Source organism: Pteropus vampyrus, unplaced genomic scaffold, assembly GCF_000151845.1.
Source record: "Pteropus vampyrus isolate Shadow unplaced genomic scaffold, Pvam_2.0 Scaffold135, whole genome shotgun sequence".
Lineage (NCBI taxonomy): Eukaryota > Metazoa > Chordata > Mammalia > Chiroptera > Pteropodidae > Pteropus > Pteropus vampyrus.
In genome coordinates this window covers 4,322,480-4,345,140 of record NW_011888916.1, presented here as the reverse complement: position 1 = coordinate 4,345,140, position 22,661 = coordinate 4,322,480, and the positions used below count along the sequence as shown (strand labels likewise).

Below are 22,661 nucleotides of genomic sequence, written 5' to 3'. Positions count from 1 at the left end.
GTTTTACTACAACCAGGCAGGTTTGAAGTTCGTCTCCCATCCCACCATATACTCATGATTTTTAGCCTAATTATTTGAGCTCTTCCAGATTGTGCTTGACTGGTTTTTTTCCATGCAGGCTTTCTGCTGGGTTGAGATTATATTTATTTTGTATGATTCTACCACATCTAGCCACATTTGCTGTATAAAAATGGCGAAAGGGTTGTTGAGGATAGTCTCTTCTCTGATTTTAAAATAATTTCTTACCAGATAGTAGCGGGGGGAGGAGGTGAACACTGACACCACTTTGGGAAGATGCAAGCAGGAGGGTTGGAGGGATCTCACTTTAATGACAAGCTCCGGAAGGACAGTTAAACCTTATTAAGGTCACATGACCTTTTGCAGAGTGTCTGAGTTTTCCACATGAGCCACAGCATTGAGTTCTGGTTAATTTTTACAACTTTTTTTAATAGGACACATTAGCGCTGTTATAAACCTTGTTAATTAAGCAATAATCTCAAATGCTCCCTCGCAGAGGGAGACGTTCCTGGCAACTACAGATGATTAATATCTAAGGTCTAACGAAAGCCTTTTAATCAACATGAGGGACCATTCAGTGCTCTCACACCCAGGAAATGAGACTGACTGGAATTCTGCGGAGGCCTCTCTGCAGACCTTTCTCCTTTTGGACCTTTCTCTTCCCGCTGTCTTCTCCAACTCATGCCGGGGGCTCCAAGGGCCATCAGACCCCCCTCTCCTTCTTTCTCCTGCTCTTTCCTTTGCCTCTTTGCCATCCTTATTACCTTCTAGAGGCCGAGAGCTGGAAGAATCTCCCTGGATCATCCAGTTGGATATCCTACTCTAATAGATAGTGACACTGAGACCCGGAGAGGTTCCCACTAGAAGTTGTACAGCAAGTAAGTTTAGGGCCAAACACCTAAACTTTGGAACAGTTCACAGCATCTGTTGCCTCCCTCATTCGCTTCAGATTCCAGCAGTCGCTGTGATTGTCTGCTTTCTCCTTGCCCAGAGCTGGAGAGAGAATGCCCCAAGTGTTCCAGGCTGTAGGAAGGACAGCATGGTTGTGGTTTCATTAGGTTGTGATCCATGCTTTGACAGAGAAGAACCCAGGCGAGCATGGGAGCACAGAGGCTTAGGCGTCTCCTAACTCAGTCTGGGAGGTTCTAGCGAGGCTGAGTTGGGAAGAATGAATAGGGTGCAGGCAGGTGGAACCTGGAGCCAGGGTAATCTGAAAAGAGATGAGCAAAGACACTGATTTGTGGGAGAAACTGGAGTGGGGAGGGAATTGCAGGTGGTTAATAACAGAGGTAGGACTGAAGAGAGAGATAGGGCCCCCTACCTTGTTATTTGAGTCCCTATAGAAAGGCCAAGACAAGATGAAGTGAAGATTAGTAGGGCTTAGGAGTGGTCAGGAAGTAGTGGGAGTCAATTAAAAGCTTTTAATGGCTTCTCCATGCAAAACCCTTCTCAGTGGGGAAGAAACAGTGCCCCGGGTTCAGAGTTGGGGGAGGGGGACAGCAGTGGATTCTGCCCACACCACCTTCCTTTCTCCAGGCCTCCCGCTTCTCACGGGGAAGTGCTGGGGTTAGCACGGGTTAGTCTCTGATCCCTTCTAGTGTTGACAGTCTGCATTTCTAAGAGGATTACCTGCCATGTGCTGGTTTGGTACACAGGATTTTATTTCCTTTCCTTAAAATTGGCTTGTCATTCCTGTTTTATAGGAGAGAAAGCTCAGGTTCAAGGAAGTTGAAATTCTTGCCCATGGTGATGGACTCCAGTGGTGCATTCCCCACCTGCACTCCCAGTCCTCTTATGTCCAGAATTTTTATGTCCCCTCAGGTTTCACTGGAAGAACACTGACTTATTCATTTGTTTAACAGATATTTACTTAATCTCGCTCTGTGCCAAGCACTGTGCTAGGTGCTGGGAGTGAACCGTTGTAGATACATAAGATAATTGCAACAACCCCACACAGGTGTGGTGTTCCTTACAGTTTGAAGAAGGCTCGCAAAATGTTGCTCTCATATCCCTCGTGGCAACCTTAAAAAAGATACTCTGCGGTTTGTTATCCTTGTTTACGAGGTGAGGCATCAGTCCTGATCTGGGGCTCGTTCTGCTTCATCTTGGCAAATGGCAGACTCAGTAAAAGTGGCTCTCGGAAGCCTCATTAGTAATCACCACAATGAGACACCACTTCACACCCACCAGGTTGTCAAAACCTTAATAATCTGACAGTGTCGAGTGCTGTCGAAGATGTAGGCCAACCAGTACTGCACGCACGACTGTTGGGAGTGCCAGTCAGCAGGGCCACTTTGGAAAACAATTTACTAGGCATCACCTAGTAAACTTGAGCATGCACATACCCTAACACTCAGCAGTTCCACACCTAGGCCCATACTGGAGAATTTCCTACACACCTACCCCAGGAGACATGTGCCAGCATGTTTGTAATTACAAAACACTGGAAACAACTCAAGTATCCATTGACAATAAAATGGATCGGCAAACTGTAGAGTAGTCATACAGTGGAACACCACTCATCGATGTGAAAATGAATGACCCGTAGCTATATACTTGAACAGAGGTAAATTTCAGGGCTGTAATGTTGAGTGAAAAAAAAAAGTCAGAACGCTATGTAGAGTATGGACACACTCATAAAAAAGTGAAAAACAGAAAAGTAAACAGTATGTTATTTAAGGACGCATGCATGTGTGTTAACATGAAAATGAAAGCAAACATTTAGGAGAGCGGTTGTTTCTGGTGAGGGCGGGAGAGGATGGAATGGAGGAGGGGCGTCCAGGGGCTTCAGAGGGACCAGAAATGTCCTGACAAGCTAGGTAGTAGGCACCTGGGTGTTGTTTTATTGTTATCTTTAAAGGGTAAATTTACAGTGTGTTTTTACACTTTTCTAAGTACATTTTGTGATGAAGATTTGAAAGGATTGCCCTGCCACATACGTGAATTGGTATTTGGGGAGTATGTCAGTACACACATTTTCCTTTCCCTCAAAAGATTTTTACTCAGATTCACCATTAATCCTCGGCCTTCTCGTCTCTTTTTCCCTTTCCAGAGTGTTTGTATGACAGAATAGCACAAGAAACTGTGGATGAAACTGAAATTGCACAGAGACTCTCCAAAGTCAACAAGTACATCTGTGAAAAAATCATGGATATCAATAAATCCTGTAAAAACGAAGAACGGAGAGAAGCAAAATACAATTTGCAATAAACTTTGGATTTTTCATAACGCCTTCTCGTTTTCCTTGCGTGGCGTGTGATTTGCGGGCGACGGTGCCGTCCGGATCAGACCCCACTGTGCATGGTGGTGTATGGGCAGGGAGCCAGTAGGGTTCTGGGGTCAGCGGCTTGTTCTGAACTTGGACTTCCCACTTCAAAGAAGTCAGATGGATTTGCTGAGACTCGGGCAGCAACCTGGCGCCAGTGTCGTTCTGGGGATGGGGAAAACACTGTCTTTTCAGAGGGGAATAAAATGTCTCTGAGTTGCCCGTCACTTGACCCAGAATTGGAACTGATATTTTTACCATTCAAGGACTTCGCTGCTCCTCTATTCTGTTCTATAATAAAGCATCATTAATTCTTTGATGTAGGCAATCATTACCCTCATTTACTTAAGGATAGTAATTGTACAGTGAAGGTGACCAGTGTCCCTTGAGGGACAGAACATTTAGGCCAAAGGAGAGAAAATTCATAAGGGATGTGGTTGCTGTCTACAGATCTGAAAGGCTGTCTCAAAAGCAGACTACTTCAAAGGACAGATCTAGGACCAGTCACCTTTCCTGTGCAAGGCGATCTGAGATCCAGCTTCCCAGATGATTTGAGTCAATCTTTACAGAGGGGTGGAGGGGAGCAGTAATGTTAGATGTGGTCCAGGGTTACCATCGGGAAGTCGGACAGTCACCCGATGTCAGTTTGTTTTTCCCATCTTATATCTCAAATGTAACACTTTCAAGTTACATAATTTTTATCTCATTCAGTCTCTGAGTCTCTAAGGTTCCCGATGTGCATCTGACAACCACATTTGATCTCCCTGTTGATTTGCACTTTCCTTTCTGTAATGCCTGTGAAGTCAGGATGGTATCTTGGAAATGGCAGAGGTTTTGGGCTGAGCATCTGGGTTCCAAGTCTTGCTCTCCCGCTCGCCTTGAGCTTAACCTAACCTCCTGAGTGACCATTTTCGGTTCCATAAAAGGGAGATAATATCTAACTTGCAGAGTTGCCGTAAGGATTATATATATTTAGTACTCAATAAATGTTGGCGATCGTAAATTTCTTAATTTTTGGTTATTGGCTTATAGGCATTGGTTGGAAAACTTTGGTCTCTGGTTTCTTTAAAGCATGATCTACTAGACCATTAAAGCATTAATGGTCTGTAAGCAAAGCTCAGGATCACTGGGGTAAGGAAGGGAGGTGGGTGCCTCTTTGAAGACTTTTATTCTAGTAAATAAAATAATCCTTTGTAATGTGAAATACTATATGTTCTCTAATAGGATGTATAGATGTGAATTTCCTTTTATGGTATTTTCCTGGCTCTCCTCAAACTAGCAGTGTGATCTTGGGCCAATCGCTTCTCAGAGTCCGTATCAGTGTAATGAGGAAAATAATTAAGTAGTAATAATAGCAACAACAACATACTGAATATGTGCCAGGACTTTTCCAAGTGTTTAACATAAGGTTAACTCATTTCATGGGTCAGTCAAGTTCGTGACTCTTAGCGGTGTTCAATACATTCTTGTTATTAAGATGTGTTCATTTTAATGGCATGGGGGCAGCTTGGGCATGAGTAACATAGAAGGCGTGAGAGTCTGGGAAACAGTATGCATCATACTTGAGCTCATCCCTCTTCTCCCTAAGCATGGCAAAAGTATACCCAGAGGCTCTATCCATTTTTCTTCAAAGACTAATACAGTATAACCTGCTTCGTAGGTGCTTTTAGGTGAGGGAAGAATAGTAATGGAAATACATACTTAAAAATGCTGTGGCGTGTGAAAGTGCTTTGCGTCATGAACGATGCCTGTGAAAGTGTTTTGTGTAATATACGATGCATGCATTAGGGACAGAACCGGGTTGTGAAAGATTGTGAGATCCAAGTTCAAATTCTGCCTTTGTCGCTTCTAGGAAGGTCACTTGACTTCTCCGAGGTTCGTTTCTTCTAAAGTGGAACTAATGATTGCGAACTCAGAGCTGCAGAGCGTAATCCCGGTGATATCTGGAAAAGGCTCTGTAAGTCTCGAAGAGCCATGCAAATGTTAGTTATCCGTGGCTTACAGGCAAAATAAAATCGGAAGTGGGTGTGACAAAGAAGGACCTAAGAACCGATTCTGATAGAGAATTGGGAGGTTTTGCACATGAGTTAAAGAAGTTTCTGAGCGCCTGTTGTGTAACCAGTGCCCTGGTACAGTTATATGAGGTCAAAGCCATCATTCTTGTATCCATAAGAATGAGGAAATGGGCTCAGAAAAGGTGAAATAACTTCTTGGCCAAGGTCCCAGGTTTGTCAGCATTGGAGCTGGATCAGAATCCCAGTCTATGCAAAATCTGCCCTTTCACCTCTTTCTTGAAAGATGAGTGGGCTATTATGGTCTGGGCTTAGAATCTAGCTGCGTAATCTCAGGGTTTGTCAAAGACTCGACCTAAGTAATCAGCCAATAGAAATCAGTTTCATTAAAACCATTTGGAAGGACTGGGAATAATAGTACTATTTATGAGGATTCAGTTTTATTACATTCAAGTACATTTGCAAAACTCAAGCCCATTTTGTGTAGAAGAGGGTTTCCTAAACTTACCAAATCTTAAGAATCTGCTGAGACCATTAAAATAGAGATTCCTGGGCTTTGGTTTAGAGAGCTGGGTTCAGTAGGTGTGGGATGGAGCTGGGAACGTGTATTTTAACACAAGTGCTACTTCTGAATAATACCAGTTTGGTAGAAGGCCTGCTTGAATGAAGGAACAAGAGTATATTCGAAGTAAAAAGATATGCTTCCTCTAAAGTGCCTGAGGTTATTCGAAATGGAAAATAAATTTTCTTTTAAATAGCTGAGGATCTGCCCTAACCTTATTCAGAGTTCAACTTTCATGCTCTGTCAATGCTGTTTACTTGAACATGATGCAGAAAGTGACTTTTATTCTAGGCACTAATGACTACTCCCTCACTTTTACATTTCAATTCTTTCTTTCGATTCCTTTCTTTCAATGTCAGTGAGTTGTGTAAGACAAGGCAAGACAGTCAAATACCAAATGGCAGGGCCTGAATTGCTGAGGTTTGGGCACTGTCTTCAGAAGGCCTGGCAACAAGTCCTGTTAGCAGACAAAACAAAGATGTGGCTTATTTTTATTTTCCAGTTGAGAAAAGTGTTAGTGACTGTTATGTGCCCAAAGGTTTCTTGGATGCATTTCTAAATTATGACTTTCTTAAGTATAAATAAATAAAACCACTTTATAGAAACTTGTGGACAATATGGACAAACGTTCCAGTTGCGCTACTACAAATATCATGACGTATCTTAGTCTTTTTTTTAAGGGTGTAAATATGTATTTTATATACCTGCGATCATAGCATATGATTAGATTTGTATCCTCTTTCCATTTAACCTGCTTCTCTGCTGCTCTGTGTAATTTATAGCAATCAGTTCTAACATCTACCAGGAGAACGGATATCACACTATAATCCAGGAAACCACCTGGCCAGCTGTGGGGCTAACCCACAGGACTTCCAGTTCGTGAAAGGCCTCGCTGCACACTTTGGTCCAGCTCAGTGGTAGAGTAAGCTTGGGTTAAGGTCATTGCATTTTAGTTTAATTCCCACCTCTAGCACCTGCTACCTCACTTGAGATGAGTTATTTCGTCTTTCTGAAAACCAGCTTCTTCATCCTCAAAACAAAGAAAATAATCCCTAGTTATGGAGGACTGAGCATGTATTAAAGTGCCCCAAAGAGCGGAGATAAATGGTCGCCGGTATTAATGTTGGTGTTCCTCCCCTCCCGTCTCCTCTCCCTCCACCCTTTAGTCCTCACCTGAGTGTGCTCCTGTCCTGTCTCTTACCTGCTCTGACCTTGGCTTTCGCACCTGCCTTTGGCCCTCCAGTACTCATGGGCCTTTCCCTGTGGGCTCCTTCGAGCTCCCTTCTCCGTCCTGAGCCCCCACCCCCTGCCCTCTTGAATTTTTACGTTGTTGATGAACATTTTTGTGCGCAGTCCTCCCCACCCCCCACTTATATTTTCTATCGTTTTCTTAGGGTTCTTTTGCCTGGGTCAAAAGGAATAACGTTTTAACATTCTTGATACATACGATGGGTGTAACCATGTTTTAAATTATTTTGCCAATGTAATAGGTGAAAACTAGTACCTAATTATATTTTCTTTGATTATTTCCAAGACTCCAGAGTTTGGTTTCTTGTTAACAGAAAATGATAGCTTAACCTGTAAGGATCTCCAGCAGAATCGATGTCATTTTCTTTAGTTTTCTCTGGACCATCCTGTTTACCTTGGGCATATAATTGTTACTTTTATATCTTCAAATAGACCTACCAACAGATGTCGTCATCACTCCTTTGGAAGGGATTGATCAGTTTCCACCAAACAGCTTCATAGGCTCATGGAATCTAAAGGTTAAAAGTGAACTTCGAGGTTGCGAGGTTCTGAGATCTGTCCACCCCAAGCAGTGCCTTTCCAGACGTACCTGAATGCCTCTAGGCTTGGGAATTATTCTTCTCACCTGAGAGTCCATCCAGTTATTGCCATCACTAAAATATTCTTCCGCTAAGCTGAAAATCTACTTCCCTGAGAGTTCTGAGGTCATTCAGATTCTATCCTCTGAAGTCACACAGAATGCTTCTAATCAGAGCCCTTTGCAGAGCTGAAGGTGGCAGTCATATCTCTTCACCAACTAATAAATAGCTCAGATTCTGTTCCACCATTTCTCACGTGAGAGAGGCTGCCCAGGAATTAGACGGCTCTGGGTTCAACTCTTGACTGCCACAGGATTGTCTCAAGAGCAGTGTGAGATAATGTGAGTAAAGCACCTAGGCATTTACTGTGTCTTAGTTCCCTAATCCTAAGAACACTGACCATCCTGGTTGCTCTTTTATAGATATGTCCCTAACAGGTGGGGTTCAGGACTGAACGTTACCCTAGGAAGGGTCTGATCAGCACTAACTAGAGCAGATTGTCGCCTCTTACTACTGGATGGCATTTCTCCATTAATGTGGTCTAGCCTTGAATTAGCATCTTTAGTGATAGAGCTGTCTCATGTTGAGTTTCTGGTCACCAAAGCTAAAAGGTCATGTTGAGCTTATGGACGGTCCCCTGCTCCCTCTTTTTGTCTAGCACAATGCTTGTTCCTTTAGTTCACTGTATTATAAAAAATAATAATAATAATAATAATTTTTGAAGCCAGAGAAACACACCAAATTCAAATCCTGACTTCAATATTTATTAGATGAGAGGAAATCGGGTAAGTTCCCAATGTCCCCCAGCCCCAGTCCCCTTGTCCGTTGGGCAGTGTTACGGTTATCACGCTGGCCTGCCACCGTGCCAGGCCGCCAGCCGCCACGGTCCCAGTTCTGAGCTTCGGCAAATGTGGTTTTTTGTGTTTCTTTTTTCCTTCCCTTTTTCATTTTAGCAGCTCTTCCTACTGCTTCTCACCTCGATTGTGTGTTCTTAAATATATTCCTTAAATGAAATACAGGACTTTGCATTTATCTCTGTTCCATTTCATCTTATTGGTTTCGGCCCAACATTCCAGCTGGTTGAGATCTTCTTTTTCCATTTGTGTTTAAAATACAAAACAAAATTTGAGGGAAGCCAAAGCAAAAAGAGAAAACCCAGCCATAATCCCAAGAGCCGAGCCCGAGTGCACGTTCACTCCTGAGGGCCCCTCCGGTCCGGCCATGGGCAGCCCCTCTGTCCGTGGGGACTGGCCAGCCTCCCGTTATCGTGTTTTGTTCATTTAACATCACATGGCAAACGTTTTCCCCTCTGCTGCCTGATTTCCGTAGCTACCACTGAGCCGTGGTTACCTTCTTATCTCTTCAACTGTATGTTTTGCCATCTCTAGTTTCTGACTATTAGAGATAACGCTGCCATGATCCTTTACGGTTGTTCGTTTCTAAGAATAAATTCCCAGGAATGAGCTAAAATTGAGTCAGAGGGCAAGAACATTTTTATAGTCCTTTCCACGTGTTACTATATTATTTTGTGAAAAGTTATTTCGTGTCTCAAGCAAGGTAGACATGTGTGTGCCACCTCCCCACAACTTCATCAGTATTTGGAATTTTTTAATGAAGTTTGGCAAATTAGCTTTCTGTACAGTTGTATTTTTTCAGCTTCATCCTATGTGAATTGTCTATGCAGACATTTGGGTATCTGAGATCCTTATGGAATTTAATTCTCTGATATAGCCTTCCTCTAAGCTTTATAGTACGTAAACATTATCTTTTGTATCTTCATCAAGTTATCAATAATAGTGTTTAGTTCAGTGAAAAGGAAAGAGCCAGATGGTCCTCCACTAAAGACCCCACTTCTGCTCATTAGCTTTCTCTGAGCTGGGTTATTCTAGTAGCTAGGACTGCCCACATCAGTGTGTGATCAGGGAAGGGCTCTGAGATGTAAAATTAGAACTTACACCTGAAGGATGAGAATGGCTGTAAGTTGATCATTTGTCTGTTGATCCAGCCCCCCCACCCCCCGCCCTCCATTCATCTTAAACATTCTGAGCATCTTTCCTGTGCCCAGAACTCTGATAGGCACTGATGGTCAGGTCTGACCAGGAAGTCATATTTCAAGTGTGACTTCAAACCCTGTGCTTTTTGCACCTTTCCAGAATACATCCTATCAGCCATGTCTGATCTGGTACTCAAGTATTTGGGCATTTACTGCTTCGTTAGCTAATGGGGAGAGAGATTCAGTATTCTGGCCTCATTACTGTATCTAGAAGTTCCCCCATGAGTAGTTGTTCAATCACTCAACAAATATTTATTGAGTGACTACTACATGTCAGTCTCTAGTCTAAATGCCTGAGACATATCAGTGAAGAAATCCACAAAGAGCTTAAACTCTAGTGGGGGTAGAATGGGATGGAGAGGAAGATAAACGGTACCCATAATAAATGAGAAGACTGTAGAAGGTGATAAGTGTCATGAAAAGGGGGAAAGGAGAGCCGGTTGAGGCAGATCGAGTGTGGGGAGAAGGCCGACTCATTAGTGGAGTGCCAGGGGCGGCTTCGTCCCGAAGGCGAGATCTGAGCGAGGACTAGAATGCTGTGAGGGTGTCAGCGTGGGATAGGAAGCCCTGGCCGGGCCCCTGTCACGGGGATGAGAGGTATCTAAGAAGTGTGGACAGTATGGGACATTAAATTCGTCTTGTCTACCTGGAGCCTCGTTTTTACTCTAAGATGGCCAGGGGGAAGTATGGGGAGGTAGGAAGGAAGAGTTCATTTTAACTAGTACCTTAAAACACTTTATGGATAAACGACAAGCAAGAACAGATTATAGTATAAAAGAAACATTTTCATGAAGAAAATGAAACAAGAGACTTAAAAAAAAAATAGAACTCACAGGAGGTGGGTGGGGGTGCAGGGTTGCTCCTGCCTATACCCTCCCCTCAGCCCCTGCAGGGGCCCCTAGAGTTCCTCTGGAGAAAAGCCTAGCCATGGACAGATGGGGGCGAGGGGGGAGGTTTCTGAGTCAGAATGCTCTAGGATTGAATCCAGGCTGCATCTCTCTAGGTAGTCACAGCATTCCTTGAATTTCTGATTCCTCATCAGAAAAATGCAGATAGTGATTCTTCCCTTGCAGTGCGGAGAGGACAAAATGGAAAAGCATACTAGGAAGCTCCCGACATAAAAGCCGCCCGGGGAAGTGCTCAGCTCCTAGCATCCTGAGTCCATACAGATGGCCTTCCTTTCACTGACACACCCTTTCATCAGACATGGTGATGTCTGACTCTGGACATCCTGACCAGCTCTGAGGCCTTGGGCAAGTGATGTCCCTCTCTAGGCCTCTTTTCCTCCTGGTAGTACAGCACCGATAACACAGAATCGGAGGGGTTCCTCTGAGGATACAGTGAAATCCCAAGTGAAAAATGTGTTAGCAGGAGCCTGGCCCAAAATGCGTCCTGGCCAAACCCGGGTCGTTTTGCTTCAAGTTCCAGCCGGGTGGGCGCTGTCCTCAGCCCAGAGATGCAGCCCCGCCCTTTGCATTTTAAAATATAAAGCACCATAGCGAAGGATTGTCCACAATGGACTCGACCCTGTGTCTTCCAACTGAACTGCTGGCTTGAGCCTTAGCCCAGTGGTTCCTAAACGACAGCAGAATGGGTGCTCCCAGCATGGGCGGCCTGGACCAGCAGACTAGGTTTTCAGTAAATGCTTATTGAATAAATTAATGAATGGCTTTATTATCATGTCGACTAATAATATAAAAGACTTGAACAGATCTTACTCCTCGTGATTTCTCAGAGCAATTTCTATGATGTATCTTTATTTTGAAGATGAGGAAACAGGCTATAACGAAGGGTAATTTGAATTTTCTGAGTCATATATTAAATGGATGAAGCTTAAACTCAAGTCTCCCGAAGCAAAATCCAAAATCCAATGCTCTCTTCTCCGTATCAGTGGTTCTAAAACAATAGCCTGCCTCAGAATCACCTTGAAGGCTTGTTAAAACCCAGATCCTAAGTCCTGCCCCAGAGTTTCTGATTCAGCTGGTGTGGTGGTCCTCATGAATTTACATTCCCAGGAGGTTCTCAGGTGATGCTGATGCAGCTGGTCTGGGGGCCACACTTTGAGAACCACTGTTCTAAACAATGCTACTTTTCTATATTGTAATTGCGGTAAGTGCCACATAATTACATCTTGGTGATGTCAAACTCATGGGCCATGACCAGCAGAAGCTGTGGATGGAGAGGAAGGAGGGACAGTGACTGAGCCTCACAGCCAGCTCTGCAGCCATTTAGATGCTGTGTGACTTTGGAGGTGAGTCCCATCGCTTCGAGACCACATGCAAGGTGGGATTGGCCGCCTGCCTCCCATTAGATGAGGTGATGGAAGAGGGCCATTTCGAGTGAATTCTAAAATCTCAGGAATCAGTTGGGTGTATCATCCCTGTTTCAGTCATTTTCCGTGTCCATTTCTAGTGTCTAGGACGTGAAGGAGAAGAAAGCGAGACCCAGACACCCACCTCCTGTCTTTGCACCAACACTCACACACCCCAAATAAACAAACAATAACCAGAATTGTTGATAAGCATCTAAACTGCGTTGCCAGTTTTCTCTCCCTGTTCTTAGACTAATTCTCAAACTTTATCATAATTACATTCATTATCCACTTTAACATCTTGGTTTCTGTTTTGTTCACTGCTCTATTTCCAGCACCTGGCATATAGTATATGCTCATTAAAAAATTATCGAATGAATAAATGACGAAAATCAAAGACTCATTTGAAGGCCGTGGCCCCAATCCAGGCCTGAACTGAGAAGCAGTGACAAAAGCCGGGATCACTATAGCTCAATCCCAGTGCTGGGAAGGCGACTCTCTCCCTTAGTCCCTAGCTAGGTACAGGCCATGAGGGTCCTGAGCAGGCCAGTGGAGTTTTGAGAGGATAGAGATAATAAATGTCCAAGACCCAGGCCACACTCATACAGATTGTTCTGTAGGAAGAATCTGAGCAAGGAATCCCCCCACCCCCGCTCAGGACGGGCATTTAAAATTTACCCAGAAAACTTTAGTGAGCCCAAATTGCCAATGATCACACTGGACTCTTCGCCCACCCCTGACTTGTGGCAGCAGCCACCAGAGAAGCCACACAAGGAGCAGACACCAAGGTGGCTTTTCCTGTAGCATTGTCCTTGGTTCCTTGCCATTAATTCTTCAGCAATTCTTGCTCGTGGGTGCCTGCGGCCCTGCTCGGAACTTGGCAGAGATGGAGCATCCCTGTCTGGTCATTCTGGAGGCTTTAGGGTCTGAACTGCAGTGATCACAGGGGTTGTGTGTTCTGTTCACACCATGCCCCAGCCCCACCCTGCCGTGTACCTACCCTGCCCCACCTTGGAAAACTGAACCAACTGAAACTTTTTTTCTGATATCGACAATGTGCCAGCACAGATATAAACTGCCTTGTGCCATCTTGGGGGTGTCCGTGAACACACCCCCCTCCCCCTGCGGTGACAGCACTGGGCAGTGAGGAGCACCCTCAAGCGTTAAACATTCGCACGCTTCTGCGGCTGCCTCTTCCAGGGCCCCTTCCGCCACCTCTGCCTTCAGCTCCTTGGGCCTGGACGGTCTGGGGCCTTAGCTCATTCTCGCCTTTCCCCTGGGTTGTTAACTGTGGAAAACTTCTGTTCCCCAGTCTTGAAGACTCGGCTCAAATATCACTTTCCCTAAGGGCTTGTTTCCCTCTCTTCTGAGGAATCCTTCTCTTCTGCAGGTTTCCAAACCTCCCAACCCAGCCTGCCCTGAGTCTCGACTCTCAGAGCATTGCATTGCATTGTCTTATTTGTCTCTTTCCTTCTGGCTGTCAGCAAATGAGGTCAGGACACTGTAAACTCATCTCTCCCCTTTCCTGAGCCCCTCCTGTGTGCTAGGTGCAGGATACATAGTTATGGATATTTTCTAATTAACCGATATTTATTAAGCACTTACTATGTGCTAGGAACTCTTCGTTATTTCTCACACAACCCTATGAAGCTGATTATTGTCACCATTCCCACTTCATAGATGAGGAAAGTGACTTAAAGAGGTTGAGTAACTTGTCCCAGATGGCACAGCTGTGACTAGGAAGCAGAACTGGCATCGAAGCCTTAGTGACTCCAAACCCTGGTGCCTTAATGACCATGCTGTAAGCTACCTTAGATCTTGCTGTTTCTTCTAGCTGAACCTTCCTTGCCTACTCTGCTTCATGACCTTCGACTTCTGCTTGTCCCTGCTCCAGGAGGTTTGCATGCTCCTGCCCTAGCCTGGGTTGGGGACTCCTCCCGCTGCTCCAGAGCACCCTCTCATGACCCCTGCTGGTCTCATCAGCCTGTATTATCATTGCGTGCCATCTTTCTCACTGGCCATGAGCTCTCCAAGGCGGGGCCACTGTCTGTTCTCTGAGTCCCTGGGCCCAGCACAGGGCCTGGTGTTGATGAGATGGAGCTCTCCCTAGAATCCTGGCCCCTGGTGACCTAGGGCTGTGGGAACCAGGGACCAGAGCTGTTCTTTCTGCCTGGGGGTTTAAGACCTTGAGCAATCAAGAAACGGTGTCAGGAGACCTCCCTGATGTTGCAGGATACTCGGGCAGAGAGATGGGCACCGAGATGATAAGCAGGAAGCAGCGTTTATTGGTGCTGACATCGGCTCGGCAAATTCACATCCAAAGGCTGAGCCTGATCGCAGCGGATCTTTCCCTTTTCTACGCGTCTTCTACTTCCTATTGGTTGGTGGACCGTAAGGGGAGCGACTGACCAGGGCCAGTGGTCTGTGCCACGTCAGCTGTGACACTGAAAAGTCCCTTACCTGTTATGGGAAGAGAAGTGAACAACCTTCAACCATTATAAGAAATGGTTAGCTCGGCCTCCACTACTGCACCGATCTTGCTTCACCAGGATAGGCTGTCGCCAGGACTAGAAAGGAGGAGAAGACTTGGGAATGGTTACGTTCGAGGACTCTGACCTCACACTGCCTAGGCCCGGCTCTGGGCTCTACCACTTACCAGTTCTGTGACCTTGGGCAAGTTATTGAATTGGTTTGGGCCTCAGTTTCCTCCTCCATAAAACGCAGGCCTTAGGTTCCTGTGTGCCTTAAGTAAGTTAATTTCTATAAAGCACCTAGAACTGTACCTGACTCATAGTAAACACTGTGTAAATGTTTATTGTCATCGCGAGCAAGGGGCAAGAGGTGGAAGAGGGTAGGTGTTTCGAGGAGTAGAGGTGATGTTGGTGTTGGGGGAGGAGGCTGAAGAGGTGTGTACGGGTGAGCTCATGGAGGGCTTTGGTCCCAGGCTGAGGTGCTAGACTCCGAAGACCGGGGACAGCTGATGAAAGATCGTGTTGGCACCAATGTGGTAGGTGGTTTGGAGGGAGAGAGAGAAGAGTCAAGGAGATTTTTGGAATAACCCAGGTGAGAGATAATGAGGGGCAAGTGCTGGCTTACCTTCGTTCTTGAGTCTTGGCAATGCTAGTTGGGAAGCAGGTGGTGAGCACCATAATGCAGAGTCCAGACGGGGAGTACCCAGGGGATGGTGTCTGAAGCAGCACCTCCTTCGTGCAGCTCCCATGCCCTGGACCCGCTCTGTGCAGGCCCATGAGGGGTGGCAGAGGCAGAGCTGGGGAGGGGGCAGATTGCAGGCTGAACGTGTCTCTCTGTCCGGTCTCTCCTAAGCACTTCCTCGACGCCATGGAAAGTGTGCTGCGGAGAGAGTATGGGTTTGAGCCTTTCCTCCACTGCTTCTCAGTAGCATGACCTCGGCCAAGTTACTCAGCCTTCTGCGTCCTCACGTTTATCGGCTCTACAGCAAGAATAACAGTGCCGATGTTTTAGGGCTGCTGCATCAAGGGCTGCGCACACAGCAGGCACGTGGTGGGTGCTCACTCACAGGCACTGCCCTCTCTTTCAGTGAGAGAGAAGCGGGAGTGCTGAGCGCTGAGCCCTTGGCTGGGAGCATCCATCCTGCTGTGCCTGTGTGGGACTTTGGGTCTGTACCTTCCTTTCTAGGGCCTCTGTTTCTCAGTTATAAGTATGTTATTGTCCCTGCTACACTGACCTCCGCAAGCTGGCGCGGCCCTGGCAGCATCATCATGGCCGAGACAGTGTTTGGAAACCACAAAGTACTCCAGGTGGGGTACAGTGCTCCTGTGCCCCCTCCCTTCCCTCCTGCGAGGGAGCAGATTTCAGCCTCTGATACACTTTCTCCAAACTGGTGGGAAGCCCCTGGCTCTGGATATGAAAAATGAGAGCTGCTACTGAGAGGCTAACATTGCAGGCAGAAGGAGGGAGTCTGGAATTCTTCTTTCCAATGGCTCTTTAAATTATTTTCATTTTGCTGATTTGTGCACTTGTATGAGCTACAGAGATTGGAGAGATAGTTATAGGCCATTTAAGCAGAAAACCTCATTGGCTCCAATCTCTTGGAGGAGGAAGAGATTTAACCCTCTGTAGCCCTGTCTGGGCTGCCTTTCACAAGGCCCAGTAGGGCAGGTGGGCTTTGCAGGGTGGAGCTGCCCTTCAGGAAGCCTGGCCCAAGACCAAGTACATCCTCTGGAGATTTCCAGTGTTGGCCAACCAAAGGCACAGATGGACTAGAAACCACAGCCAGATTTGGAGGTGGGGTGGGCTCCCCTAGGTTTTAAGTTATGATTGTAAGGCGGCTTGTTTTCTTTAGTTCTCTTTTTCTCTCATTCTTTTTCTTTCGTTTTTAAGACTGAGCTTTTGATCCAGACTTCCTAATTCGGAATGAGAAGGGCAGCCAACAGGAACTTGCCTCTGCCCAGATCAGAGAGTTTTTCCAATAGCTCTATTGAGCTCCTCCTGTTTTACAGAGATTGGAGAGATAGTTATAGGACATAAAAATGTCATATACTCAGTCACCACAATAAGAGTGTTTGTTGGGAGGTTGGTGTAACTGTCTTTATTTCTCCTGATGAGGATGCCGCAGCCCGGAGAGGTTAGATTTTTTGCACAGGGTCACACAGCTAATGAGTGAGAGGGTCAAGATTTAAGTCCAGGTCCTTCGGAGACCAAGTCCACTGTTCTTTCATCACAGCCTGAGTGCCTCCTGGTAATCACCACTGGCAGAGCCTCTGAGGTGCCAGGCCCCGCGCTATGTGACAAAATCAGAGGAGCGTCTCTGTTCCCCTGGTTAGACTCTAGCATGTTCAAGGTTCACCGTCATGTACAAGGTTCCTGTGTTGTAAAGCAACACAGGACGGTAGAAAGAGTGGAAGCAAATGTCCAATAACAGGATAGCTATACACATCACACACACAAATACACACACACTGACTTTCTTCATAGGGTGAAAATCCATACAGCTAAAAATGAACCAGAGCTACATACGTCAGCAAAAATACATCTCAAAGGCATAATATGGAGTCAAAGGAGTAAGTGGCAGAATGAAACTGAGAGTTTGAGACTACTTACGTAAAATCTTAAAACATGCAAAATGAGTCTATAGGTTGTTTATGGACGTACAGATGTGCAGTCAAAGTATGAAAACTTGGGCAGGAAGATACATCCCAGCTCTGGGAGAGTCTTTCTCAGGGATGGGATGGGGAAGAGTGCAAAAGAGGCCTCTGTAATGTTTTAATAAACATTTAAATATTTAAAACAAACAAAAAGGAGATATGAAGTAAAAAGCGGAAAGCAAAAAGTTTCCAAAATGTTATGCGTGGTGGGGTTCCATGTACCTGAGATGCAGACCTGGGCCTGCAGCTCAAAGTCAAGTGGGATTGGCATTACCTCCCCGCGCCCCACCCCGCCCACAAGCTTAGAGAGGAATAAAGGTGAGATCAGCTGAAGACACTTTTTAAACTGTAAAATGTTATAGGAATGTAAACTGATGCCACACACTTCTGGGCTCTCTTCGATAGTTTTGAAATCACCTCTTGACGCCAGTCCCAGCTCAGGGAACATTGCTGTCTCCAGGCCAGAACTCCGGATCTGACAAGCTTCGCCATCAGTGTCTGCCCCACAGCCCTTCTGCTGCCTCTGCTCCCGAGCACTGTTAGGATTAAGGGGGAAATAGCTTATGCCAGGTTTGCCCTTGTGGACACATAAAATTAATTGCTCAGTGTGGAGTTAGGTCCTTAAGTACAGAAAGGTCGAGAGGAAGCCTATCCTGGGTCCTGTGGGCACAGTGGAGGATGTAGTAGTAACAGCTCTTGGCTCCGGCCCCCAGCAGGGCTCCATCCTGAGCTAAGCAGTCTCACCTGCATGGATGCGCTGAGGGCAAAGGCGGCGGATGTGACCCAATTTGGTGAGCGACTTCCCTGAAGTGAGTCCCCACCAAGCCCTTTCCTGATCCTTCATGGCCCTCTGAGATGGTCGTCACCACTCCCATTAGGAATATGAGACTGCCGAGGCCGGAGCGGAAATAACGGCCGAGTCAGAATTCAAATCCAAGTCTGGTGGATTCAGAAACCGGTGCTCTCCTCTGGGGACCGAGGTGTCACGACTGACTGCGAAGGACGAGCTGTCCCCAGAGAATCCATGTATGGCGCTAAGAGGCATCCCCCACCCCCCAACTCCTGTAATTCAGTTGAAGGCTGGCTGAGGCAAGGACCGGAGTGAGATAATCACGTTTCAGAGCCAATCAGAGTGTCTGTCACCGGAGGTCCCTTTGTATTTTGCATATGTGGTCACTAATTAGACTTCACCTTAATTGCAAGATTTCCATACGCCCCGTGACTGCCGTGCACTCTGTCTGGGAATAAACACGTCCATCAAGCGAGACGCAAATTGTGACCGTTGCCTCAGCCCCATCATCCTGTTTGCTGGTTTCGCTACAGCTCCTCTGGGGACGTAGCTCAGCCTTCCCCCGTGAAAGTGCTCTGGGGCCCACATTTTAATCAAAAGCGTACCTGCCTCTAGGAAAAAGAGTAGGGCCACAGCTCAAAAGTGATTAAATTTAATAACCAAAAGACCAGAAATAGTCTATTTTGCAATGCATAATTTCACCAGATATTTATTTATTTCATCATGTGGCCACGTTCTATATGCTGTATGGGGACACTTTATTTTAAAATGCCATTTATTTTAAAAGCAGCAATAAGGGAACACACACACCTATTTTTTTCCCCTCCCCACTGTGTTAAAGGCATTTGTGGTTATTAAATTACTCCTGAGTAGAGGATTGCCTGTCTCCAAATTTACTCTGAAGTATTTCAATAAAATGATCTCAAATGTTTATTCACTCAGCAAATAGTGGCCTGCAGCCATTCTGGGCCAGGTGCTGTGCTAGCACTGGGATAATGAGGTGAGCAGCAGAGTCCCTCCCCCGCTCCCAGGAACTCATGGGGAGGTGACAGATGCATCCCGAGCCAGAGCACTGGGCCCGGTCCCCAGGGGCTATTCAAGCAGTTTTGTTCAACAAATGAATGAATGAGTGAATGAATGAATGAATGAACAAGTAGAGATAGAAAAATTGAGTTCTTTGATGTTGAAGTCCTGGGACAGAAACCACATGGGGTACCGCAGAGGCATAGAAAGATGGGTTGATTTTCTTTGAATGTCCTTGAGGAGGTGACTGTCACGCCCATTCTCAGGTGAGAGCTGGCCCGAGGGGGGGCACAGGGCGTTACAAGCAGAGGGAAGGGGGCGAGGTAAGGTCTGTGGGCATCAAGCCCTCTCCCTCCTGACATCCCCATGGTGGCCCCCACTTCCCTCAGCTCTTTGCCCACTTCTCCCTCATCAGAAACACTCTCCTTGCCCACCAGTCTGAGAGTGCACACATGTCGCACCCCAGCCCAGGGCACTCCCCAGCCCTCTTCTGCTGCTTTATTTTTTTCTCATCCTGATACATATATCTGAATATCATCCTATCCCTCACCACCAGCTAAAATGTAAGTTTCATAAACACAGTGACTAGCAGAGTGCCCAGCATACGATAGGGGCTACACAGTCGGATAAATGGCTGGGGAAGTAAATGAAGGAGTGACTGAGAAAGCTCAGTGTCCTCTCGGAACCGCAAGAGGTTCAGCTCGGGGCCTGGAGCATGAGTCCGAATGACGTGTTGAGAGGCAAGGCTGTGGGGTGGCTGGGGCCAGGCACTGGGCTTGCGGGCCTCATGTGCCCAGCTAACAAGCTGAACTCTGCTCTGTGGTGGCCACAGGGAGTCATTGAAGGGTGTCGAGCTCGGGCACGACGAGGTCAGATTGGTGTTTCAGATGGACCACGCTAGTGGAACTGTAGATGATCAACAGGATGGGGTGAGACTAGAGTGAGGGAAAACGAGAGACTGAGTGCAGGGTCCCTGCAAGGACCGTGGAGACCAGAGCAAGGCAGGGGTTGTGGAAACGAAGGGGTGGGCAGGGCAGATCAAAACGGAAATGTCTGTCTGGGGTAAAGTCACTGCGACCTGCTGATTAGAGGGGAAGAGGGGGCCTTGGGATGACGCTGCTGTTTCCAGCTCGGCTGAACAAGTGGGCGGTGATGTCCTTTGATGGGAGGGAACTAGGGATCTGACCTCCCTGGGGGCACTGTGGCACTAGTAATAGGAATCCATGGCCGAACATGAATCACTTTGCTTAAAGACAACATCCACATTATTTTGGGGCCCCTGTTGAGCCCTAGCAGTGCAGTTGGTGGGATTATCTTTTGGTGAAATAAGACAAGTGATGGCCTATCAAGTGAGGGGCCACCCAGAAGCTGCCTGTCTCCAGCCACTACTCGTGCCGAGGTCTAGCTTTAGTCCCCTATTCCCTTCAAGATAGCCACGTGGTAATCGAATGAGCATAGCATTTTAGTTCCGAATAAATAGGCATGAGTCTCACCTCCATTATCAACAAACCTTAGGCAGGGACATGTGGTTGCTCTGAGCCTTAGTTTCATCAACTGTGAAATGGGAAAAATGATGCAGCCTTCTAGTGCCATGGTAAAGATCTCGTTGAAGGGATATAAGCAAGCTCAGTCAGCCGCAAAGCGCCACGTGGTTGGAAGAGCGCAGGAAATGCCACAGCGAGAGGGAGGGAGTGGCAGGCCGTCCCCAGCACCAGGACTAAGTGCTGCTGGCCGAGGCCCGGGGGGAGCAGGTCTGTGCCCAGGGTCTTCCTCAGAAATCTGAAGTCGGTCAAGCTGCTGCTGGCACCATGATTCCTCAAATGTCCACTCTACCCCAGCCTTGCCTGGCCCTTCCAGAGAGGACCAGTCTTCTCTACTCAGGCAGGACTGTTGGGGCCCATTTCTTGGAAAATTTTTCCTCAGAGAAGCTCACTGTGCCCGTCATCGTGTGACCCCACCAGCCTCTCTTCTCCAGACACCTTGAGCTGTTCTGGGTTTCCCTTCTGCTGGCCCAGCACCCCCATCCTGCTCCCAGCACCCCGCACCATGAGCAGACTCCCACATAGCCCTGGCTTCTTTGCAGAACATTGCTCCGAGGTCCCTCTGTCTGAAACCTGGCTGTCCCCTGAGGATGCCCGCCCTCCCTTGTACTCTGCCCAGCCCTCTATTCTGGGTCACTTCCCACCTCGGGTGCCCCTGTTTTCTGGCAAACTCCTGAGTGCCGGGTTGATCTAGGTGTGCCTTGTCTGGGTTGCCGTCGCCAGGCATTGCTCACATTTGGCGAATTCTCTGTGTTTCCATGTCTGTCTCACCCCGCAGAGCAAGGACTCCTCAAAGACAGCTATGGTGTCTTGCTCACCACGTGTCCCATGCCCAGCAGAGTGGCAGGGCACGTCTTGGGGGCATCAGGCAGGGTGTGGAGCACCCTTGTCTGATGAAGAGAGGATGCTCAGCTGCATTTTCTCCAGAGTCAGGGGACGCTGTGCTCTGAGAGTGCCCCACAGTTTTCAGACGGCCAGAAGTGGTCGGCCTGGCTGCAGGAATGGCCCTTCTGCAGGGTTCCCGGGCAGTGCTCTCTCCCACGGCCGTGGTCTTGCTGTCTCTTATGTGCGCTCCTGTTTTAACCCCATTCACGGGGGCCACGGCCATGTAATTGGATGGAGCAGGCACTGACAAGGTCAATTTGACAATTTCATTAATGTTATATTAATCACGGGCCCCGAGCTCCAGCCAGCCTCATCTGCCTGCCGGCCCCAGAACGTGCCTGGCATATTCCCGTCTCGCATGCCTCCTCGGGCCAGAGGCGACTGTTCCAGCAAAGCCAACAGCCACGGGTGCTCCCTTGTGCCAGGCCCAAAGCTGAGCAAGCCCCTTAGGCACTCAGACCAGCCCACTGGGGAGAAGGAGTTGATATATGCAAAGCGCTTAGAACCAAGTCTGGCCTGTGTTCAGTGCTCTGCATTATTATTATCACTACTACTACTACTATTAGTATTAACTTATAACAACCTTGAGAGTATGAATTAAGACCTCATTTTGCAAAGAAGGAAACTGCGTCCCAGAGAGGACAAATGACATGCTCAGGGTCTAACAAAGAATAGCAAACGGTGGGACAGGACCCTCAGACACAGGGTCAGGTCCCCGGAACTTGTGACCCCGCCTCCCAGGGCACGCTTGAGTCCTGGAAACAATCTCAGATATGGGGTGACCCCACAGTGCCTGACGCACAGCACGTACTCAACACAGGCTTGTGGAATGGAAGGATGGAATGTGTATGGAAAGCTTATGCAAACCTGCCTTAGATTCTCAGGGAGTGGGGAGGTCACCTTCCTGGGGAGATGCTGGCACCCACAAATTCACACACTTGGTAACGGACACACTCTCCCTAGAGGCGTCGTGAGAGGCCATCGGAGCACTTGGCCAGTTTGCCGTGATGTCGCATGTGCTCACCTTCCTCCCCCTATCACAATGCCCCACGCTTCTGGGTGCTGCATGTCCTGGGACAGCCCTGAGCGGTTCCCACCCTCATGCCTTTGTGAACACATCTTGCATGTCACTGGCAACTACAGTAAGAAGTCTCGCCCAGAACTTCGGAGCCCAGAGCCCTGCACAGCCCCTGCTGCATGCACCCCGGGTGACACCTCCGGGCACTCCGCCGTGTTTATGAGCAAGTCT

The 22,661-nt window shown here is 47.3% G+C and overlaps 2 protein-coding genes across 6 annotated transcripts in view; both read left to right on the top strand.

Annotated features, from left to right (window-relative positions):
- The window catches only part of BEND5 (BEN domain containing 5), a 50,286-nt gene extending 47,040 nt beyond the window's left edge, over positions 1 to 3,246 (top strand). For all 4 annotated transcript variants that reach the window (XM_011367667.2, XM_011367668.2, XM_011367666.2 and 1 more), the window contains one exon: positions 3,071 to 3,246. In XM_011367667.2, the coding sequence (XP_011365969.1) occupies positions 3,071 to 3,228 (158 nt within the window). In that variant the 3' untranslated portion in view covers positions 3,229 to 3,246. The remainder of the gene's footprint in view (positions 1 to 3,070) is intronic.
- AGBL4 (ATP/GTP binding protein like 4) overlaps positions 1 to 22,661 on the top strand; it is a 1,052,851-nt gene that overhangs the window by 865,099 nt on the left and 165,091 nt on the right. The gene's annotated exons all lie outside the window — the stretch shown is intronic.